The 18,664-nt window shown below is 35.7% G+C and overlaps 2 protein-coding genes across 3 annotated transcripts; one reads left to right on the forward strand and one right to left on the reverse strand.

Annotated features, from left to right (window-relative positions):
* Positions 1-1,556: 1,556 nt before the first annotated feature.
* Positions 1,557-10,027, reverse strand: pld7 (phospholipase D family, member 7). Of its 2 annotated transcripts, none has more exons than XM_048176272.1 (11): positions 9,503-10,027; positions 8,210-9,090; positions 6,712-6,896; positions 6,442-6,625; positions 6,161-6,275; positions 5,911-6,038; positions 4,544-4,747; positions 4,050-4,189; positions 2,550-2,715; positions 2,367-2,466; positions 1,557-2,140 (listed from the first exon to the last, which is right to left on the reverse strand). In XM_048176272.1, exons 2-11 carry the CDS (start codon positions 8,549-8,551, stop codon positions 1,935-1,937), a joined length of 1,770 nt encoding a protein of 589 aa, XP_048032229.1. In that variant the 5' UTR covers positions 8,552-9,090; positions 9,503-10,027; the 3' UTR covers positions 1,557-1,934. The 2 variants fall into 2 exon arrangements, with proteins under 2 accessions (XP_048032229.1, XP_048032228.1); XM_048176271.1 differs by having other exon boundaries at positions 6,712-6,899; positions 9,503-10,026.
* A 1,379-nt stretch (positions 10,028-11,406) lies between these two features.
* gpr137 (G protein-coupled receptor 137) lies at positions 11,407-18,513 on the forward strand. The gene is made up of 9 exons (XM_048176273.1): positions 11,407-11,527; positions 11,622-11,757; positions 12,181-12,845; positions 12,930-12,979; positions 15,158-15,398; positions 15,628-15,771; positions 15,856-15,984; positions 17,806-17,924; positions 18,006-18,513. Exons 3-9 carry the CDS (start codon positions 12,501-12,503, stop codon positions 18,097-18,099), a joined length of 1,122 nt encoding a protein of 373 aa, XP_048032230.1. The 5' UTR covers positions 11,407-11,527; positions 11,622-11,757; positions 12,181-12,500; the 3' UTR covers positions 18,100-18,513.
* Positions 18,514-18,664: the final 151 nt, after the last annotated feature.

The following is an 18,664-nucleotide window of genomic DNA, read 5'->3' on the forward strand; positions in this document are numbered from 1 at the left end:
AATTTTCGATTTCTGCCGCGAGTGAAGCGACGCAATGGAACCCACAATTCAGTTATAAATAAGAAACATTAAAGGGTTAGTTCACCCAAAAATGAAAATAATGTAATTTATTACTCACCCTCATGCCGTTCCACACCCGTAAGACCTTCGTAACACAAATTAATATATTTTTTGTTGAAATCCAATAGCTCAGTGAGGCCTGCATAACCAGCAATGACATTTCCTCTCTCAAGATCTATTAATGTACTAAAAACATATTTAAATCAGTTCATTTGAGTACAGTGGTTAAATATTAATATTATAAAGCGATCAGAATATTTTTGGTGCGCCAAAAATATTGGCTAAGCAGGCCTCACTCAGCCATCGGATTTCAACTAAAATATTTTATTTTATACATATATATTGACACCCCATGTGAATGCAGCGTTAACTTTTCAAGCGCCAACGCAGGCGTCAGCCAATCAGATCACAGACTCTAGCCAATTGCATTCATGCAACACACGGAAAGTAATGTGATTGGCTGTTGTACTATGACGGTCGCGTCAGCTCAAGCTTCAGACACGCCCTCCGTCAAGCGTTGACGTCCCATGTGAATGCAGCGTTAGAAGCTCTGGTTCCCATAGAAACCTGAGACTTGCACTTGGGACTGCACATGCACATTGGTTCGTCTAGCCTGAAAAAGAAGTTTTTAAGGCTATTTGAGCATAGGAAACAATATTTATGGGGCATTTCATATCAGGTTGTTGCTGATTTGAAATATATTATTTAACTGTGAGTTCGCCAAGCAGTTTTTGAGATTTCAGGATCACTCCATTCAAATAGATAGGACTTGGTCTTGGATGCCCGAAATAACTGCCCAGAGGCGTTGCAAATATGGCCGCTGAGTGAACAGACTTTTCATGAAAGGGATTTTGTACAATGCAGAAAAACAAATGGACAGCAAGGAAAGGGTTAACCTCTAAAACATCAAGAGTACAAAACAAACACACCCACTCAAGCACACTGACTTTCACAGACACACACACACACACTATTATACACACACAAATGATCTGGCGTGGCTGTAACAATATGGCAAAATTGATACAGAAGACTCAAATAAGAGATTAGACCCAGATTGATTAAGCTCTGATAAAGAATTCCAGTTCATTTTGTTTCATTTTCATTTAATTGTAATAAAATGTATGCAAAAACTGACACTTAAAATCTAAATTTCAAACAAAAATTAATACATTTTTGTATTGTTTTCAATAGGAAAAACTGATCATGATTTTTACATAAATATTAATTGGTAACATAAAATTTTATTGAGTTTAAATTATTGAACAATCATTATATTATGAACAAAAATATATTATATTGAGTTTACTGAAAGTTACATTTTCAGGCATTCGGTCACGTTTGACTGTGAATAACACAAGTGTGACCCCCAAATGAACAATATAAGAGGGTTATTTTATTTAAATGTAAACATTTTTTAAAATATTTAAACTAAAAGGCCTTAAAAAACATCTGAATAATCTAAATGTGATTTTAGAAACAACAGAGCACAAGCATTTTCTTACTGAAAAGTAGCTTTATTTTGAAAACAAACTTTACAGCCAAGGCACCTATTACAACATTTCATTTACATGCATGTTAACCAGTTCAACATCATAGATCAGTGCTTGCTCAAGGACCTTGTCCTTATTCTGGCAAATGTCACAAAATGCAAATATACAATAATGCACTCGATGAAAAGAAAAAAGGGAGAATTAATATATGTCATATTTATAACAAACATTAAAAATGCACAGCATCCTTTTGGCAAATTCATACAACATAAATAAGTTATCAGTAGGCAGGAATGCCGCAGGGAAGAGTTCTTGGTTTTTGATGTTTTTATTTTTTGAATCATAGTACTTAGCAACCTAACAAATAAAGAGCACTGTACATTATGTAAGCTTTTTTCCGCTACAATGTTCTGCGTGAACATCAGAGAGGGGTTGGGCATATTCTGAATGCCAATCCCTCTGGAAAATCTTCTGCAACTGGCTCTGAACGGTTTGCTGGCCCTGCCCTACTGCAGAACCTGTCTGATTCACAACAAGCCCAACCCCTGCCGTCTGGGTGAAGTAATTCTCAGACCAGTTGGAAGTTCCTGTAAAACACAATATAACAATCGATCATCATAGCAGGATTATAAATCTCACATTCACTTCATTGTATAACTCATATTCACAGTGCTTCAATTGTAAATGTAAACATGGACTGTTTCTGTTGGCAGGTTTTTATGATGCAGTGCCAAAACCTGCCGTCAGGTTGCTGCAATATGGCAAAGCATGCAAGTGAGATCACGCTGTGAAAATTATAGACAGCTAACATACCAATGTAAACAACTCGATCAGTCACCATGTACTTGGCATGGTTGACACGTGCAAACGGAATCCTCTGCTGCTCTCGTGTTGAGGGCACCTCGAAAACTTTCTGTATGTAAAATGTTTATAGGTATTAAATCATCAGTGATGCATGGATTTAATATATCATTTTCAAAATATAAAGAAACGTACAGTATGAATGTTGCAGCTCAGAGGGGGCTTGTTGAGGACTGACAGAGACTGAAGGAAGACAAACATTGCACCAGGAGAGTGACTCCAGCAACTGACCAACAGCTTCACCTCAACACCTCTGGTACAAGCAGCCTCACGGAGGGCCGAGTCGATGACAGGCCAAAAACTACATGACATAAAAGACATTATACATAAAAATCATGGAAACCATAATCTTTTAACTAGTCAAACTAAGCTATTAAAGGGTTAGTTCACCCAAAACTAAAAATTCTGTCATTAATTACTCACTCTCATGTCGTTCCAAACTTTAAGGCCACGCTATTTACGTTCAGTGCTTCCAGGTTCTACATCAGAATGTAAGCTCAGTATTGGCCGACATTGGTCACATGAGCAGCACGACACATTCGTGTGATGGTGACGCAGGAGCCGGCCAATAATGAGGCGGCGTTCCGACGTAGAACCTGGAAGCGCTGGACGTAAACAGCATAGGAGAATGACACAGAAGAGAAGATATTGTTGAATGAAGTCATTATTTTTGTTTTGTTTTTGCACACAAAAAGTATTCTCGTCGCTTCATAACATTAAGGTCGAACCACTGCAGTCACATGACTGTTTTAACGATGTTCTGGACCTTGAAAGTTTTGGTTAAATTGCTGTCTATGGATGAAAATATAGCTTTTAGATTTCATCAAAAATATCTTAATTTGTGTTCTGAGGATGAACGAAGGTCATACGGGTGTGGAACGACATGAGGGTGAGTAATTAATGACAGAAATGTCATTTTTGGGTGAACTAACCCTTTAATACAGTTTTTTAAATATATATATTTTGAATTAGTAGCTTTGGCTACTAGCTGTTTGTATTTTTTAAAGTGCCTCTATTATTCTTTTCAGATATTACCTTTCATGTATTGTGTAATATAGCTGTTTGTGAATGTTAAAGGTGTGTTTCAAAGATCAAAGTGCCCAAATAAATGTTGTTATTGTCTCCTAAAAGAAAGAACGATTCTGAACTGCTGAAACGAATCAATAGTTTTTCCAGTCTTACTCAAACCTACGTGTCTTTATTGGCTGTCCCCAAACAACGTCTACTTTGACCTGAGTTTCGTTTATATTATCGAGAAGAGACTGTTTTCTGCGCTTCAAATGGATGAGGACTCGGGCTCGAACTGATACAGTAACTGACGCTATTGTTATTGTTCATATCACTGTATATTACACTGTAAGCTCTCAGAAAGAAGGGGTTTAGAGAGACTGAATCCTTTATTGAACCGTTTCAGACACTGTGAAAAGAGGTGATGCTGCAATGGATATTATGAGAAAATTAAAGTGATTTTTGACCTTGGATGCATGAAAACCTATTGTAGGAGACCTAAACTAAAAAGGAACCTTTAAAATAGCATAATAGGGGCACTGCAATATTTTATTTTATTTCAGTTAACGTTTATTTCAATTTAATGGTTAGTTTTAGTTTTACTCAATATCAAATGGTAAAGATTACCGAATGGGATCCGTGAACTGGGACATGGGAAGGTAGTCCATCACAGACACATAGATGAAGCGCTCAGCATCAGCGATCACTGACAGGATGCTTGAGAGGTCGTCAGAACGGCCATGTGATGATAAAGGAGGAGGGGAACTCTACAAGAACAAGTAAAACATTGCCATGTAAAAATTTAAAAAAATTCTGTACATGAAAAATGCACGTGTCATGTTTAGAGACGAATGAAAATGAATGATATAGGACATACATAGAGTCCATGCAATGGATTGACTTAAAAGCACAATTCTTCTGAAGTGAAAAAGGTGGCAAAAAGACAACATTTCTACACAAATGAAAATCAGCCAGCACAAAAGTCAGAGAATGAGTGGAATTGTGAACAGGTTGAATAAAATGATTGCAAAACATGCAATGAAAAAATATAGATTATGAATATGGTGAACAAAAACCACACCAAACAACTAAAGTCAACTTGTGAGAGAAACACAACTCACAGACAAATAGACACGTGCAGGGACACCGTTGAATTTAACAGCTAATGGGTACTTAGAACTGGAGAGGGCGGAGAAACGGCCCGGCCAGAAAGGAGGTAGAGATCCATTCTTCTGAGCTCCAATGTCCCAGTACACATCAAAGATGCGTGAAGCGTCCTGTGCTAGACAGCTGCAGTCTTCCACAGCCACTCCAACCTCTTTCACCTATTAGAAATATTGACTATATTTTAGCAAATGCATATATATTTATAGGTTTGTTTATTTGGGTTGATGGCCATTTCGACATTATAGTATAATAAACTGCACTGCATAATGAGTTTTTCTTTTTTAATTTTTTAATTACATTATTTACATGTCAAGGACATTGCATGTCAACAGAAACCTGCAATAACCATCCAATAAGATAATTATATTGATAGGTATTTTTCTCCATATAGTTACCAACGGGTTGAAGGTCCAAATGTCAGTTTCAGTGCAGCTTCAAAGAGCTCTACACGATCCCAGACGAGGAATATGGGTCTGATCTAGCAAAATGATCGGCCATTTTCTAAAAAAATAAAAATGTATATACTTTTTAACCACAAATGCTCGTCTTGCACTAGCTCTGCGATCCGCCATGCATTACATAATAACGTTGGAAAGGTCACGTGTGACGTAGGAGGAAGTACCAAGGTAAAAACTCCGCTTTGTTTGCTTTGTAAACCCATTTGCTTGATATGTCTATGTCCTATGTCACCTATGATGAACGCAGAGCAGTGCAATATGAGCATTTGTTGTTAAAAAGTAAATAATTTTTTTTTTTTTATAGAAAATATCTAAGATAAGACACTTATTCCTCATCTGGGATCATTTAGAGCTCTTTAAAGCTGCATCGAAACTGCATTTGGGACCTTCAACCCGCTGGTAACTGTCGAAGTCCAGTAAATAATCAGAGTAAATTATCAGGAAATTTTTAATAAAGACTGTGTTTGTTGCTTATCTCCTTCGTTGTGCACGTTACAACAACCATTCGCGACAAGCGCAAGCTTTGGAGATAACTAAGTGAATATTTAATAACTACATTATGAATTTCTCGTTAGAAACGAAATTAAAAGTGGAAAAGTTGGTCAAAAACAAGTATTTATACACAAACTGACCACCAATCGTAACCAACTCGTAACGGCATTTTAATTTTTTTACCTCTACTGTCAAGGAATCTAATTGTGGGATATCATAGGCAGCGAAAGATACATCTATGCTGCCTTCAAAAATCAATCAAATGAAGCTATTTCTGTAGACAGAATGTGGCACGATCATTGAATTCAGATGTGCCTTGTTGTGCTTGCGGAAGTAGCTTTTTCATCTTCCGGACGAAGCCTTAGACTCACCTGGGTAAGAGAACGCCAATCCATGTTTGCGCTCCCTAAATACATATGTTTCTTATCCACAACCCACAGTTTGGTGTGCAAAATGCCACCAGTGATGCTCTGCAGGTCAACTCCCCTGACCTCAGCCCCTGAGAGAAAGCACAAAGCAAGTAAGCTGAAGGCTGCATAACATCCATTCCAGATTTTTCAACCTCTTACAACTCTCAATGTACGTTTTCACATGCTGCATGCAATAGACATGCTGTTGTACCTGTTGTAACCAGCTCGTCTGTGTCTGCAATGTATGACTGAGGGGCGTTTACTGCAATCTTCAACTTCACGCCTTTTGGTTCCAGCTGCTTCAGTTGGTTGAACACTTTTTTGCCCTATAGAAAATATATAAATGCCTAATAAAAAAACTTCCTTCCCATATAATCACAATCAACATTATCATATTATTATGCATGTCTTATTAGATCATATGCTGGTAACAAATATTCTAGAGCCATTATTCACACTTATGCACAGTAAAATGTCCACGACAGAACATACCAGCACAGACGAGGGCTCTGTGAGGCCCAGGTCTGAATCTCGAAGTGTGAAATAGAAAGCACCAATGTGGACAGAGCTGTTTGCTCTATTTAGTAGATTGGTCCAAGTGTCTGAAATGCTTGGCAGGTGTGGCGAGCCGGAAGGGAAGTCGAGGCCCTCTGGGACACTCTCAACAAGCGTGAGCCTGATAAAGAACATTTAGAAACACATTTAAACATCTCAAACTCGCCATTTAAATACTTTAAAATACTTGCGGACCCGTTTCCTCACCTACAATCAGAGATGCAAGACTCTTGAGGCATCCAGAAACTTTCCAGCCAGTGCAGCTCCAGTTGTGACATCAGGTGTGACACAGATTTAGGGACTCCATACTGCCAGATGTGCAATGCAAATCCACCCAAAAGAAGGAGAATGGAGGGCACGAGACAGAAAAGGAAAAAACTCCTTCCTTTTGTCTGCTGAAACAATATAAAATTAACAAAATGAATGGCATACTTTTTACTTATGCAAACATCTATCTAACAAGACATACGCAGATGACTGTTAGTGATGAAATTACGGTTTTGTGGCTGTTTCATTTCACACATCCTCTTCTGTTGAAACTCTCTTCTGTCTTTGATGGCAAAACAAATACTTTGAGGCAACTTGACTGAAATACTACAAATTTGTATATGTATGCAAATCAGAGAGGTCAAATGAGTCTAGAGAAAGACATTCTGGGCTTGCACTGCAGTATTTTTCTTTCTCACCTAGTATTTTTGTCCAGTAAAAATATTTACACATTTTTAAAACAAGATACATTTACTTGAGAAGCAAAATAACTCTGAGTTTGTGCCTAAAACAAGAAAAAATATCTTCCATTAGTGTAAGAAGTAAAAGCGTAATTTAAAGGGAAAACAAGGTTATTTTTCTTACCCCATTTGCAGATATTTTTACATGTTTTAAACAGAAAACTGACTATTTTGATAAATCATTCAGAAGACTTGATAACTTATGCCATTTTGCTTTTTAAGTAAATATATATTGATTTAAAAATGTTTAGATATATTTTCAGCTAGTTAAACTTAGAAATGTAAGTTCACCTGCTGCCTTAAAAATGTGAGTTAACTCAACTTGAAGATAAGCTTTGTTTCAACTCAAATATAGTCAAGTCAACGCATTACTTTAAGTTAAAATTTAAACTTAAAGTAATGCATTATCTTGACTATTTGTGAGTTGAAACAAAGCTTATCTTCAAGTTGAGTTAACTTATGTTTAGTTGAGTTAACTCACATTTTTAAGGCAGCAGGTGAACTTACATTTCTAAGTTTAACCAGCTGAAAATGTTTTACAGTAATAAGTACATACTTATTCATGGTACTGTAAATATATCTGAATGTCTGTTCACTTAAAGGGATAGTTCATCCAAAAATTAAAATTCTGTCATCATTTACTCACCCTCATGTTGTTCCAAACCTGTATGAGTTTCTTTCTTCTGTTGAACACAAAAGAAGATATGTGATTCCCCAGACAGTTGCATTGACTTCTATAGTATTTCGTTTTCCCTACTATGGAAGTCAAGAACATTGTTTACAATATCTTTTGTGTTCAACAGATTTGAGCGAGAGTATTGACAAATTTTTAGGTGAACTATCCCTTTAATACTCAATATAATACTTAGGATTAAAGGTTAGTTCAAACCCTTAGAATGAACAATAATAGTATGTTTGCTTTAGCAAACACCATTAATTTTGCATATTTGCATGATATGAAAAATGATTCACCTCACCTTTGAGGGTGAACACGTTTTGGCCTGGGTGTGTTTTGTGTGAGGAGCATCAGCAGTTTTGGTTCCCTGTCGTGTTTCTTTAAAGCATTTTTTACTATCTGAAGGTTTCTGCATCTTAGCAGTTTCATCTTGACCACGAAGTGTGGATCCATCATCCTTATCTGAAACAAAGCACTGTTTCATATTATTCTCTGCGACGCGATTGTCTTCTGTCCAGTGTGATTGTGAGACACTTCCTTTTTCCTCTCTCAATGTATCTTCAAAAGCTTGATCCGAGGCTTTGTGTTGATCAACAGAGGAGCATGAGCTCAGTTCCTCTACAACAGCATCCTGTGCTGACATCTGCTCATCTTCTGAGGCGGTCTCTCCACTTGCAGTTTCGAATTCAGAAACAAGATCATTGGTCTCATAGACGTTCCTGAGCGGGGGTCGCTGCAGTGATGTCTCCGCCTGATCAGAGTCTTTTGTAATTTCAGGCGTTTGATCAAGGGATTGATCTATTTTCGCAGCTAAAAGAGTGGAGGTGTGATCCGAGATATCACCTTGAAAGAGAGCATCAGTGGGTAAACGAGACGATGGGATGGGCAGTGCTTTTCTCTCCCTCCAGATACTGACATTTTCACTCTTCCAGCCTCTGTAGAGCCAGCTTTCTCTTTTTGGCCCTGCTGGCTGGATCCATCCATCTTCAGTGATGACTCTGCAGTCTGGATGGTGACTCGCTTGCGGCCCAGGGAGCTTTGAAAGGTAGGGATGCGGGACATCGGCGGTCTCCCTGCTTTACGGGATTCCTCTCCATCCTCCTTCCTCTCGGATGTTGCTTTCTCATTCTCTTCCTCGTCTATCAAATGCTCTGCTGATCTATAATGTACATCCTCTGGTTCCTAAAGCATGAGTTAAATGCAAAAAACATAATATAATACATGTATAATTAGCTGTTTGTACACATATTGGTACTTATATGTTGTTAGCAATTATAAAATGCAAGACTGTAGATAGATAGATAGATAGAGTGTATACACAAAATATATTTAATTTGTTGTTTGTATGCACTCTTTATACTTACTACATATGTTATTATCAATTATAAAGTGCAAAGACTAGACAGATTGATACTGTATAATCAACTCTTGATCTCTAAATGGTAAGCAAGTAAGTAGCATTTACAGGAACAGACGTTTGTCTAACATCATGCAAGGTCGTGTACGACAAACTGAAATGTTTAAACGCTAAAGAAACCTTTTTAAACACTAAGCCAGCAAGTTTGAAACCCGAGTTAGCACGCGAGCTACTCACCATGACCACAGCCGAGAACTATTCTCAACTTATCCGTAAAGAGATACTGTTTTAAAAATGAAAATGTATAAACAAAACGTATCTATACGAGGTGGTGAAGTTGTAGTTAGGCGGATACAGTGAGGAGAAGGTTTGTCTATCTGTCTGCGACGTGGCTGCAGAACTACAGCTCACAGTGCGGTATAGTGAAGAAAAGAGAGAGTGAGGGAGAGAGAGAGGGAGGAAAAAGTGAGGAAGAAAAACCTCGCCTACTAACACGCTATTCAGGCGTTACAAACCGCCTCTGACTCACAGCCTAATCTGGATTGACCGCTTATATGTAACATCATCTGTGCGACTGACAGGATAATTCAGGTTAATGTTATGAAATGATGAGTTCATCAATTACAGTAGGGCTTATATAACTTAAAACATATGGTATTTAAAGCAGGTTGTTGATTTGAGCGCGTGAATCAGTTCGTGTAAGAAAAAGCAGGTATAAATGATAATGACAGGAAGGAGTGACAGCTGACATGGCGGTTATTGATGGCGCAAAATTGAACTAACCGCCGTTTTTCTGTAGTAGCAAAGAATATACGCAGGGTTGCCAGGTTTTCACAACAAAACCCGCCGAATTGATCCTCAAAACTAGCCCAATCGCATTTCAAGGGGCTCCCCTGGTAAAATTCGCATTCTGGGGGCTAAATATCACGTTATTTTGGGTCGATTCAACGGACATGAAAAACAACCCGACAACAGTTTTACGACAGTGTAAAAGCAGCCCAATTCCGCGGGAAAACCGCGAACTTGGCAACCACTGACTGACAAGAAGCGGAACGTTCCAATTGCAGCCCTGCGCTTCCGCCATTTTGGGGTGATAACAGCAATATCAGCTGCTTTGTTTAAAAAAAAAAAACGTACATTACTGAAATCCAACCTGAATGATGACAACTATCGCTAGTGATCATCAAATACTTTTAAAAGTTTATTTTACAGACTTTGTGTTCAAGTCTTCCACTTTGTTTTGCTTTAGAAACCCAGTCAGTTTGGGTTAAAATAATAGTACAAGTATTAGCATTATAAACACTGAATTAATACCAACATATGAAATTAAATTAAGGACAAGCATCAAAAAAATTGGGAATGTAGGACAAAACATATATAACAGAATATAACAGTAAACTGTTTTTGCAGTGTTGTCTTATATTAATGTCCGTTAAGCAAGACTGTAAACAAAAAACACAGCCACTGTGTCCAAAAGTGGGAATTATGGGATAACAGACACAGCAATGCATCATGTTCTATAAAATCATGTTTGTAGCGTAATCCAGAGGATTAAAACGTTTAAACGTTTATATTTCAGACCTTGCAGTAATTTACTCCACTTCCCCTGGATCACGCTACAAACATGATGATCTTAACTTTAATAAGTATTAATTTATTAATTTACTATTAGTAAATATGTAAAGTTGCATAAATACTCAATAAAGTACACATCCCTCAGATGTGTAATGGCTGGATTCCACAACTGATAATAATAAAACATATATAGGTTAAGACAATACAACATTTACTGTAGGTGTCATAATATTTACTGAATTTGAGAAATTTTCTATTGCGTTCCTGATTTGGCTGTGAGATTCACCGATTTTGGGTGCTTAAGTTGTGATGAATTCTATTGTCCAGTTGGCATTTTCACCCCAAAATGGCTGCCGCGCTACCGGAGCGACACCTAGTGGCTGTTACCCAAAAAACCAAAAGTTTCGCCTCTTGGGTTCTGTGCTCTTTGGTAGTAGTGCTCCCCTACAGGCCAAAAGCGGTAATGCATGGGCGGTTTTTCACGCTTCCTGACAGCAATAATAACCAATCCACGCCCACTACCACTGTAAAGCCCGCCCAGTACATGCCTGTAATAGTACAAACCACGCCCATCATTTCAAAGCCCTCTAACTACGTAATGCTGCCGATACAATACTTCCTAAAATATTGAGATGAATCTGTCTTCTTAAAAGCATTTTATTCTTCTCAGTAGCTTTAAAGAGTTTGGTGAGAAAGCTGTTTTTGTGAGAAAGTATCATAGACGGAAAGTATTAGTTGGAGGAAGGAGGAAGTCACATTTGTTTACGTTTTTCATTACCAGCATGTGCCGCTAGATGTCGCCACAGATGAGTCCCTTTGATAACACTCGGTGTATAAACAAGAACGGCACTTTAGTGATGAGGGAAAGGATTTATTGGATTGGTTACGTCGATTACAAGGTCTTAGTCATTTGTAAGGTATTGTTGAATTTATCTTTGTAATGTTTTAATGGAACTTTTAAAATATGTGTCGCGTATTTATGTCAGAGCCGACCTATGAACTAGCAAATCGATTTTAAACTCAATCTAGCAACGTTAGCCACACAGCTAGCTACTTTATATAAGTCTAAAATACAAATGTTTGATTGTTAGAATGAGTTAAACAGCTAAAAACTGTTATAATTTGTGCTGTACACTTAATCAAACGATTGCAGATGAACAGGTCTAGCGAATAAACAAACTTCGGGCTGTCATTCGCGACTGTCATAACTGCCAGTTACAGTAAATGACTGTTTTCAGACACAATATGCTTTTTTTCGATTAGGAAGATGGTGTTTTTGACGTTTGAGTTGATGTTAACACACTTTAGTTACCTTAAACACTTTCACTTTTATTTTGCAGGTGCAGATCACAGATTGATGAGGGGAAGTCTGATAAAGGACCTTTCAGAAGTGTGTTTTTCTCGTCTTGTAGTTTGATCTTGGCTTGGCTGAAAATCATATATATATAAAAAAAAAAAAAAAAAAAAAAAAAAAAAAAAATCAGACTAATGATAATCAGATAAATACAGTATGGCTGAATTTTGTTTTACCCTTGTGCTAATATGATTTATTCTGACATTTTATATCATTTTAGTTTTGTTTTATTTTGATGCTTTGGTCTATACTTTGTACTGTTACATTACATTTTATTTTACATCCATCATCATCATCATCATCATAATGTACGCTTCAGTTCCACCTTCTCCCATGAGACCAGCCGTGGCCCCTTCAGTTCAGCTGGGTGTCACGGTTCTTTACACCTGTCTTTATGGGGGTCTTTTTTTAGTCGTATACATTCAGCTTTGGTTGCTGTTACTCTACCGGCATAAGCGATGGAGCTACCAGAGTATTTTTCTGTTTCTTTGCCTGTTCTGGGCAGCACTTCGCACGACACTCTTTTCGTTTTATTTCCGTGATGCCCTTGCGGCAAACCACCTGCCCACTCCAGTCTACTGGCTCCTTTATTGCTTCCCGGTGTGCTTGCAGTTTTTTACTCTGAGTCTCTTCAACCTTTACTTTACTCAGGTAAGTCAAGTGAAACATAAAGAAAGATGTTTGCTCAGTTGAGAAATCAATGCACTCCCTAATAACAATGTTTCATTTTGACAGGAGTTGTTCAGAGTTAGAAGTGTCTTCAACATTGAGCCCAGCAAAGGACTGTGAGTACATTCACATACGTGCATATTAATTACAACTTTTAATCTAATTAATTACATGATTAAAAATGTAATTAATTCATAAAATCGATCACACATGAAATTTGGCTGAAAAAATACCTCAAAAGATAATTTAAAGGCATTATTGTGTTAAATGAGAAAAGCATCAAGTAGACATTATAAAAAGTAGCTTTAGAAAGAAGTATTTTATTTGATTCAGTGTAAAATTTATTACATATGAACTTTTAGGCTACAACAGCCATGATTTTTTTCAGAAGCTGACTTTCTGTTCTCAGAATTGTGAGTTTATTGTGACTTTATAACTTGCATTCGAGTTTGTTTCACAATTCAGAAAAAAAAGCCAAAATTGATATAAACTTATAGACTTTTTCTCAAAGTTTTGAGTTCATAACTCATAATTCTGACATTTTCTCACAATTATGGCTTTATTTCTCAAAGTTTTGAGTTCATAACTCATAATTCTGACATTTTCTCACAATTATGGCTTTATTTCTCAGTTTTGAGTTCATAACTCATAATTCTGACATTATTTCTCAAAGTTTTGAGTTCATAACTCATAATTCTAACTTTATTTCTCAAAGTTTTGAGTTCATAACTCATAATTCTGACATTTTCTCATAATTCTGACTTTATTTCTCAAAGTTTTGAGTTCATAACTCATAATTCTGACATTATTTCTCAAAGTTTTGAGTTCATAACTCATAATTCTGACATTATTTCTCAAAGTTTTGAGTTCATAACTCATAATTCTGACATTTTCTCACAATTATGGCTTTATTTCCACAAGTTTATAATTCATAATTCTGACATTTTCTCATAATTCTGACTTTATTTCTCAAAGTTTTGAGTTCATAACTCATAATTCTGACATTTTCTCATAATTCTGACTTTATTTCTCAAAGTTTTGAGTTCATAACTCATAATTCTGACATTATTTCTCAAAGTTTTGAGTTCATAACTCATAATTCTGACTTTATTTCTTAAAGTTTTGAGTTCATAACTCATAATTCTGACATTTTCTCATAATTCTGACTTTATTTCTCAAAGTTTTGAGTTCATAACTCATAATTCTGACATTATTTCTCAAAGTTTTGAGTTCATAACTCATAATTCTGACTTTATTTCTCAAAGTTTTGAGTTCATAACTCATAATTCTGACTTTATTTCTCAAAGTTTTGAGTTCATAACTCATAATTCTGACTTTATTTCTCGAAGTTTTGAGTTCGTAACTCATAATTCTGACATTTTCTCTCAATTCTGACTTTATTTCTCAAAGTTTTGAGTTCATAACTCATAATTCTGACTTTATTTCTCGAAGTTTTGAGTTCGTAACTCATAATTCTGACATTTTCTCTCAATTCTGACTTTATTTCTCAAAGTTTTGAGTTCATAACTCATAATTCTGACTTTATTTCTCAAAGTTTTGAGTTCATAACTCATAATTCTGACTTTATTTCTCGAAGTTTTGAGTTCGTAACTCATAATTCTGACATTTTCTCTCAATTCTGACTTTATTTCTCGAAGTTTTGAGTTTATAACTCATAATTCTGACTTTATTTCTCGAAGTTTTGAGTTCATAACTCATAATTCTGACATTATTTCTCAGTTTTGAGTTCATAACTCATAATTCTGACTTTATTTCTCGAAGTTTTGAGTTCATAACTCATAGTTCTGACATTATTTCTCAGTTTTGATTTCATAACTCATAATTCTGACATTTTCTCTCAATTCTGACATTATTTCTCAAAGTTTTGAGTTCATAACTCATAATTCTGACTTTATTTCTCAAAGTTTTGAGTTCATAACTCGTAATTCTGACATTTTCTCATAATTCTGACTTTATTTCTATGAGATCATAACTCATAATTCTGACTTTTTTTCCTAGTAATTTCAAGTTTATATCTTACAAGTCAGATTTATTTCTTGCAGTTCCGAGTTTATATCTGAACTCGTAATTGTGAGGGGAAAAAGTCAGAAGTGCACGTTAATATCTCACAATTTTGACTTTTTTTCTCTGAACTGTGAGATATAGACTCGAAATTACGAGTTATAAAGTCAGAATTGTGAGATAATAACTTGCGATCACCTTATGATTTATCCTGTGGCAGAAACAAGTTTCCCTAGAATTGTGTGTGTTTGTGTGTGAACTTTAACTTCTAGACGGGCGGCTCGGTGTGTGTATGCCGCCATGAGTGCCATCTTCCTGTGTGTCAACATAGTTTGCGCAAGCCTCGGAGAGCATGGAGGTTCTGGTGGAGCTGGTGAAAATACTTGGAGGCTGGTTTTAGTTCGAGTGCTGGTTAATGACTTTCTGTTTATTCTGGAAGCTGTGTGTCTGGCCACATCTCTGCTCCTGTTAACACGATTCTCGGCCACCGCCACACCTTATCTACGCAGTAAGGTACATACTTTGCAAGGACTTCAGCTCAAGTGGTAGTTGCAATCTATTTTACTTCTGTAATCTGAAATATTCTGATATTGTTTATGGTACGCAATAAATAAATCTAAATAAGTAAATGTTGATTTTTAACATTTAGATCCTTGATAATCTACTCAGGATTAAATCTTTGTTGCTGTTCATTATAAACAAGACAAACTTTGGTAAATTCACAGCTGTTTTCTGCTTGCAGGGGCTTTGCCGGACTGCGGTGCTGGGGGCAGGTGTGATCTTGCTCTTCTCTAGCAGGGCTTGCTATAATCTTGCAATGCTGTTTTTGTCTCAGAATCATAAAGTTGAGGCATTTGATTATGACTGGTACAACATTTCTGATCAGGTGGGCAGTTGCACTTCGTTGATTGCTAATGAAAAGGTATTTCTCTCACTGGTCAGTTTGTGATGTGCTGTGTTTTTCTCAAAGGCTGACCTTCAGAGTGACCTTGGAGACAGAGGCTACATTATCTTTGGAGCAGTTCTTTTCATTTGGGAGCTGCTACCTACGGGCCTGCTCATTCTCATCTTCAGAGTTCGCCAGCCTAAACAAGAAAAGGTCTGCCGATTATGGATTTTGCTAATTCATTACTGTTAACCCTCTGGTGCTCTTCGGTCATTTTTGACTGAAAAATTTTACGTTTTGTTTTTTATTATTTATTGGTATGGTACGAAACATGGTAAAGTTTTTTGCACTTACTATGTGAACTCAAAACAAAAAAAAGTCATGGACATTATTTGGAAAATGTTAAATGGTCCTGAAAAAAAAGTCACACTCTTGCTCCTCATGGTCAAAAATGAAATGAATGGAAAAACAGTTTTCATCTAGTGGGATCTTTTGGTACTGCAGCCAAACAAAATCTTACTGAAAGCTCAAATTTGGAACACAACTTTAGATTTATGATTTTTGATTTTCTTGCAGTTTTAGAGTTAAATGTGTTTTGCAAAATATATATTTCATAAAAAATTTTAAATAGTATTTTTGTGCATTTTTCAAATTCTATAAATTTAGGTTCACTTTAGCATTCAATATTTATGACAGTTTAAGTTGTAAATTTAAAATTAAATTTAAAAAAAAAATTAGGTCTATGCTCAAAAAGGGAATAAATGGATTATAACTACTGCAAAAATGTAATTTATTACCATAACATCCCCTAAAAATATAAAATATTAAATAAAAAACATTATCAAACTAAAATATAGTATATTTATTTCAGTGAAATAAAAAAAAATTGGTCATTTTTGACATTTATGTTACAAAATATTTCTATTTCAAAGACAACTTTCTATTCATAAAAGAATCCTGAATGTATCACAATTGTCATAGAAATATTAACTTAATATAAACTGTTTTCAACATTGATAATAATAATAATAATAAATGTTTCTCAAGCATCAAATCAGCATATTAGAATGATTTCTGAAGGATCATGTGACACTGAAGACTGGAGTAATGATGCTGAAAATTCAGCTTTGCATCACAGGAATAAATTACATTTTACAATATATTCACATAGAAAACAGTCATTTTAAATTATAAATATCTTTCACAATATTACCATTTTTACTGTATCAAATTAATGCAGTCTTGCTGAGCATAAAAGACTTCTTTGAAAAACATTAAGAAACCTTACAAACTTTTGAACAGTAGGTCCATGTACGGAAAAGGATTAGGGCCAAGCGATAATAAAAGAATAAAACCATCTCAAGATTAAAGTTATTAAATTTCGAGAAAAAACTCGTTAAATTTCGAGAAAAAAGTTGAGAAAAAAACTAGTTAAATTTCGAGAAAAAAGTCGAGATAAAATGTTGAGAATAAAGTCATTAAATTACAAGAAAAAAGTCATTAAATTATGAGAACAAATTCGTAATTTAACGACTTTTTTCTCATAATTTAATGACTTTATTCTCAACATTTTATCTCGACTTTTTTCTCGAAATTTAACAATATTTTTCTCATAATTTAACAAATTTGTTCTCGTAATTTAACAACTTTTTTCTCGTAATTTAATGACTTTATTCTCATAATTTAATGACTTTATTCTCAACATTTTATCGTAAATGTTGAGAATAAAGTCTCGTAATTTACGAGAAAACTTTAATCTCAAGATGGTTTTATTTTTTTTATAATTGCTTGGCCCTAATCCTCTTCTGTATCCATGACAAAAAAAGAATAGATTAGATAAAAATGTAATATGTGTGTTCATGTTGGTTTCCTGTAGTTTTGAAAAAAGGTTTGATCTAATGACTTTTTTTTAATCCCCACAAATCCCTACTCAAAATTAATTTTAGTTCAGTCATTAAATGTATGAAATGCTTTTTTTGGGATCAAAAAAAATCTCTCTCTCGCATAATTGACATGTTGGCTTGCTTGTTTCAGAACTGCAGCCCGGCCATGTGCAACACACAAGGCACACGGTCATATTTCTTTGATGATCCTCGTGGAATGGATGATGACACGTCTTCTCTCTGGAGCCACAGTATCAATCCTCACAGCAGGTAATGTGTTCATCCGGCTTTGAGTATTACATTGAAAACACTTGTGGGATCAGTTATGATACAGTGTCTCTGCACCAACAGCTGGTTTGGGTCCAGCGAGACGACTCCACTCCTCTTCAACAGGGGCGACCAGATCAACCAGCACCACTCGCTTTACTCCACTCCACAGACATGACCACTATGCACAGCTGCAGAGATCTTCCTCTGACCTTCTCAGGCAATAGTACAGCATTACCTCTTCCTGTTGAGTAGCTCAATAGGTTTGTTTGCACTAATATGCATCAGAAGCATCTATACTTCTGAAATTGCACCTTGACTTTTTAAAGCTGAGCACAATTAGACTAGATGCTCATTATAAAAGGGACCAGATAATGATTTTACTACAAGGATTAAAGGACTTATTACCACATTTATCTTTTTATCATTCATGAGAGTATCTTTGAAATGTATTAACAGATGTTATTTTTTTGTGTATGGGATGGTGACTTTCCTTCCATTTCAAATTATGCATATGGAAGGAATAACTTTGGTTATGATCTTGTGCTGTGATATTTTCCAATTTACTTTAATAAAGATCTAATTTAAACAATTTTCTTTTTACATATTTATGGTGCGTTCATGTATTGTTGGAATTTCAGTAAAGACTAATAATCATTTTCTTTAATGTGATGGCATGAATTTTCAGCATCATTACTCCAGTCTTCAGTGTCACATGATCCTTCAGAAATCATTCACATATG

This window comes from Megalobrama amblycephala, linkage group LG23, assembly GCF_018812025.1.
Source record: "Megalobrama amblycephala isolate DHTTF-2021 linkage group LG23, ASM1881202v1, whole genome shotgun sequence".
Classification (NCBI taxonomy): Eukaryota; Metazoa; Chordata; class Actinopteri; order Cypriniformes; family Xenocyprididae; genus Megalobrama; species Megalobrama amblycephala.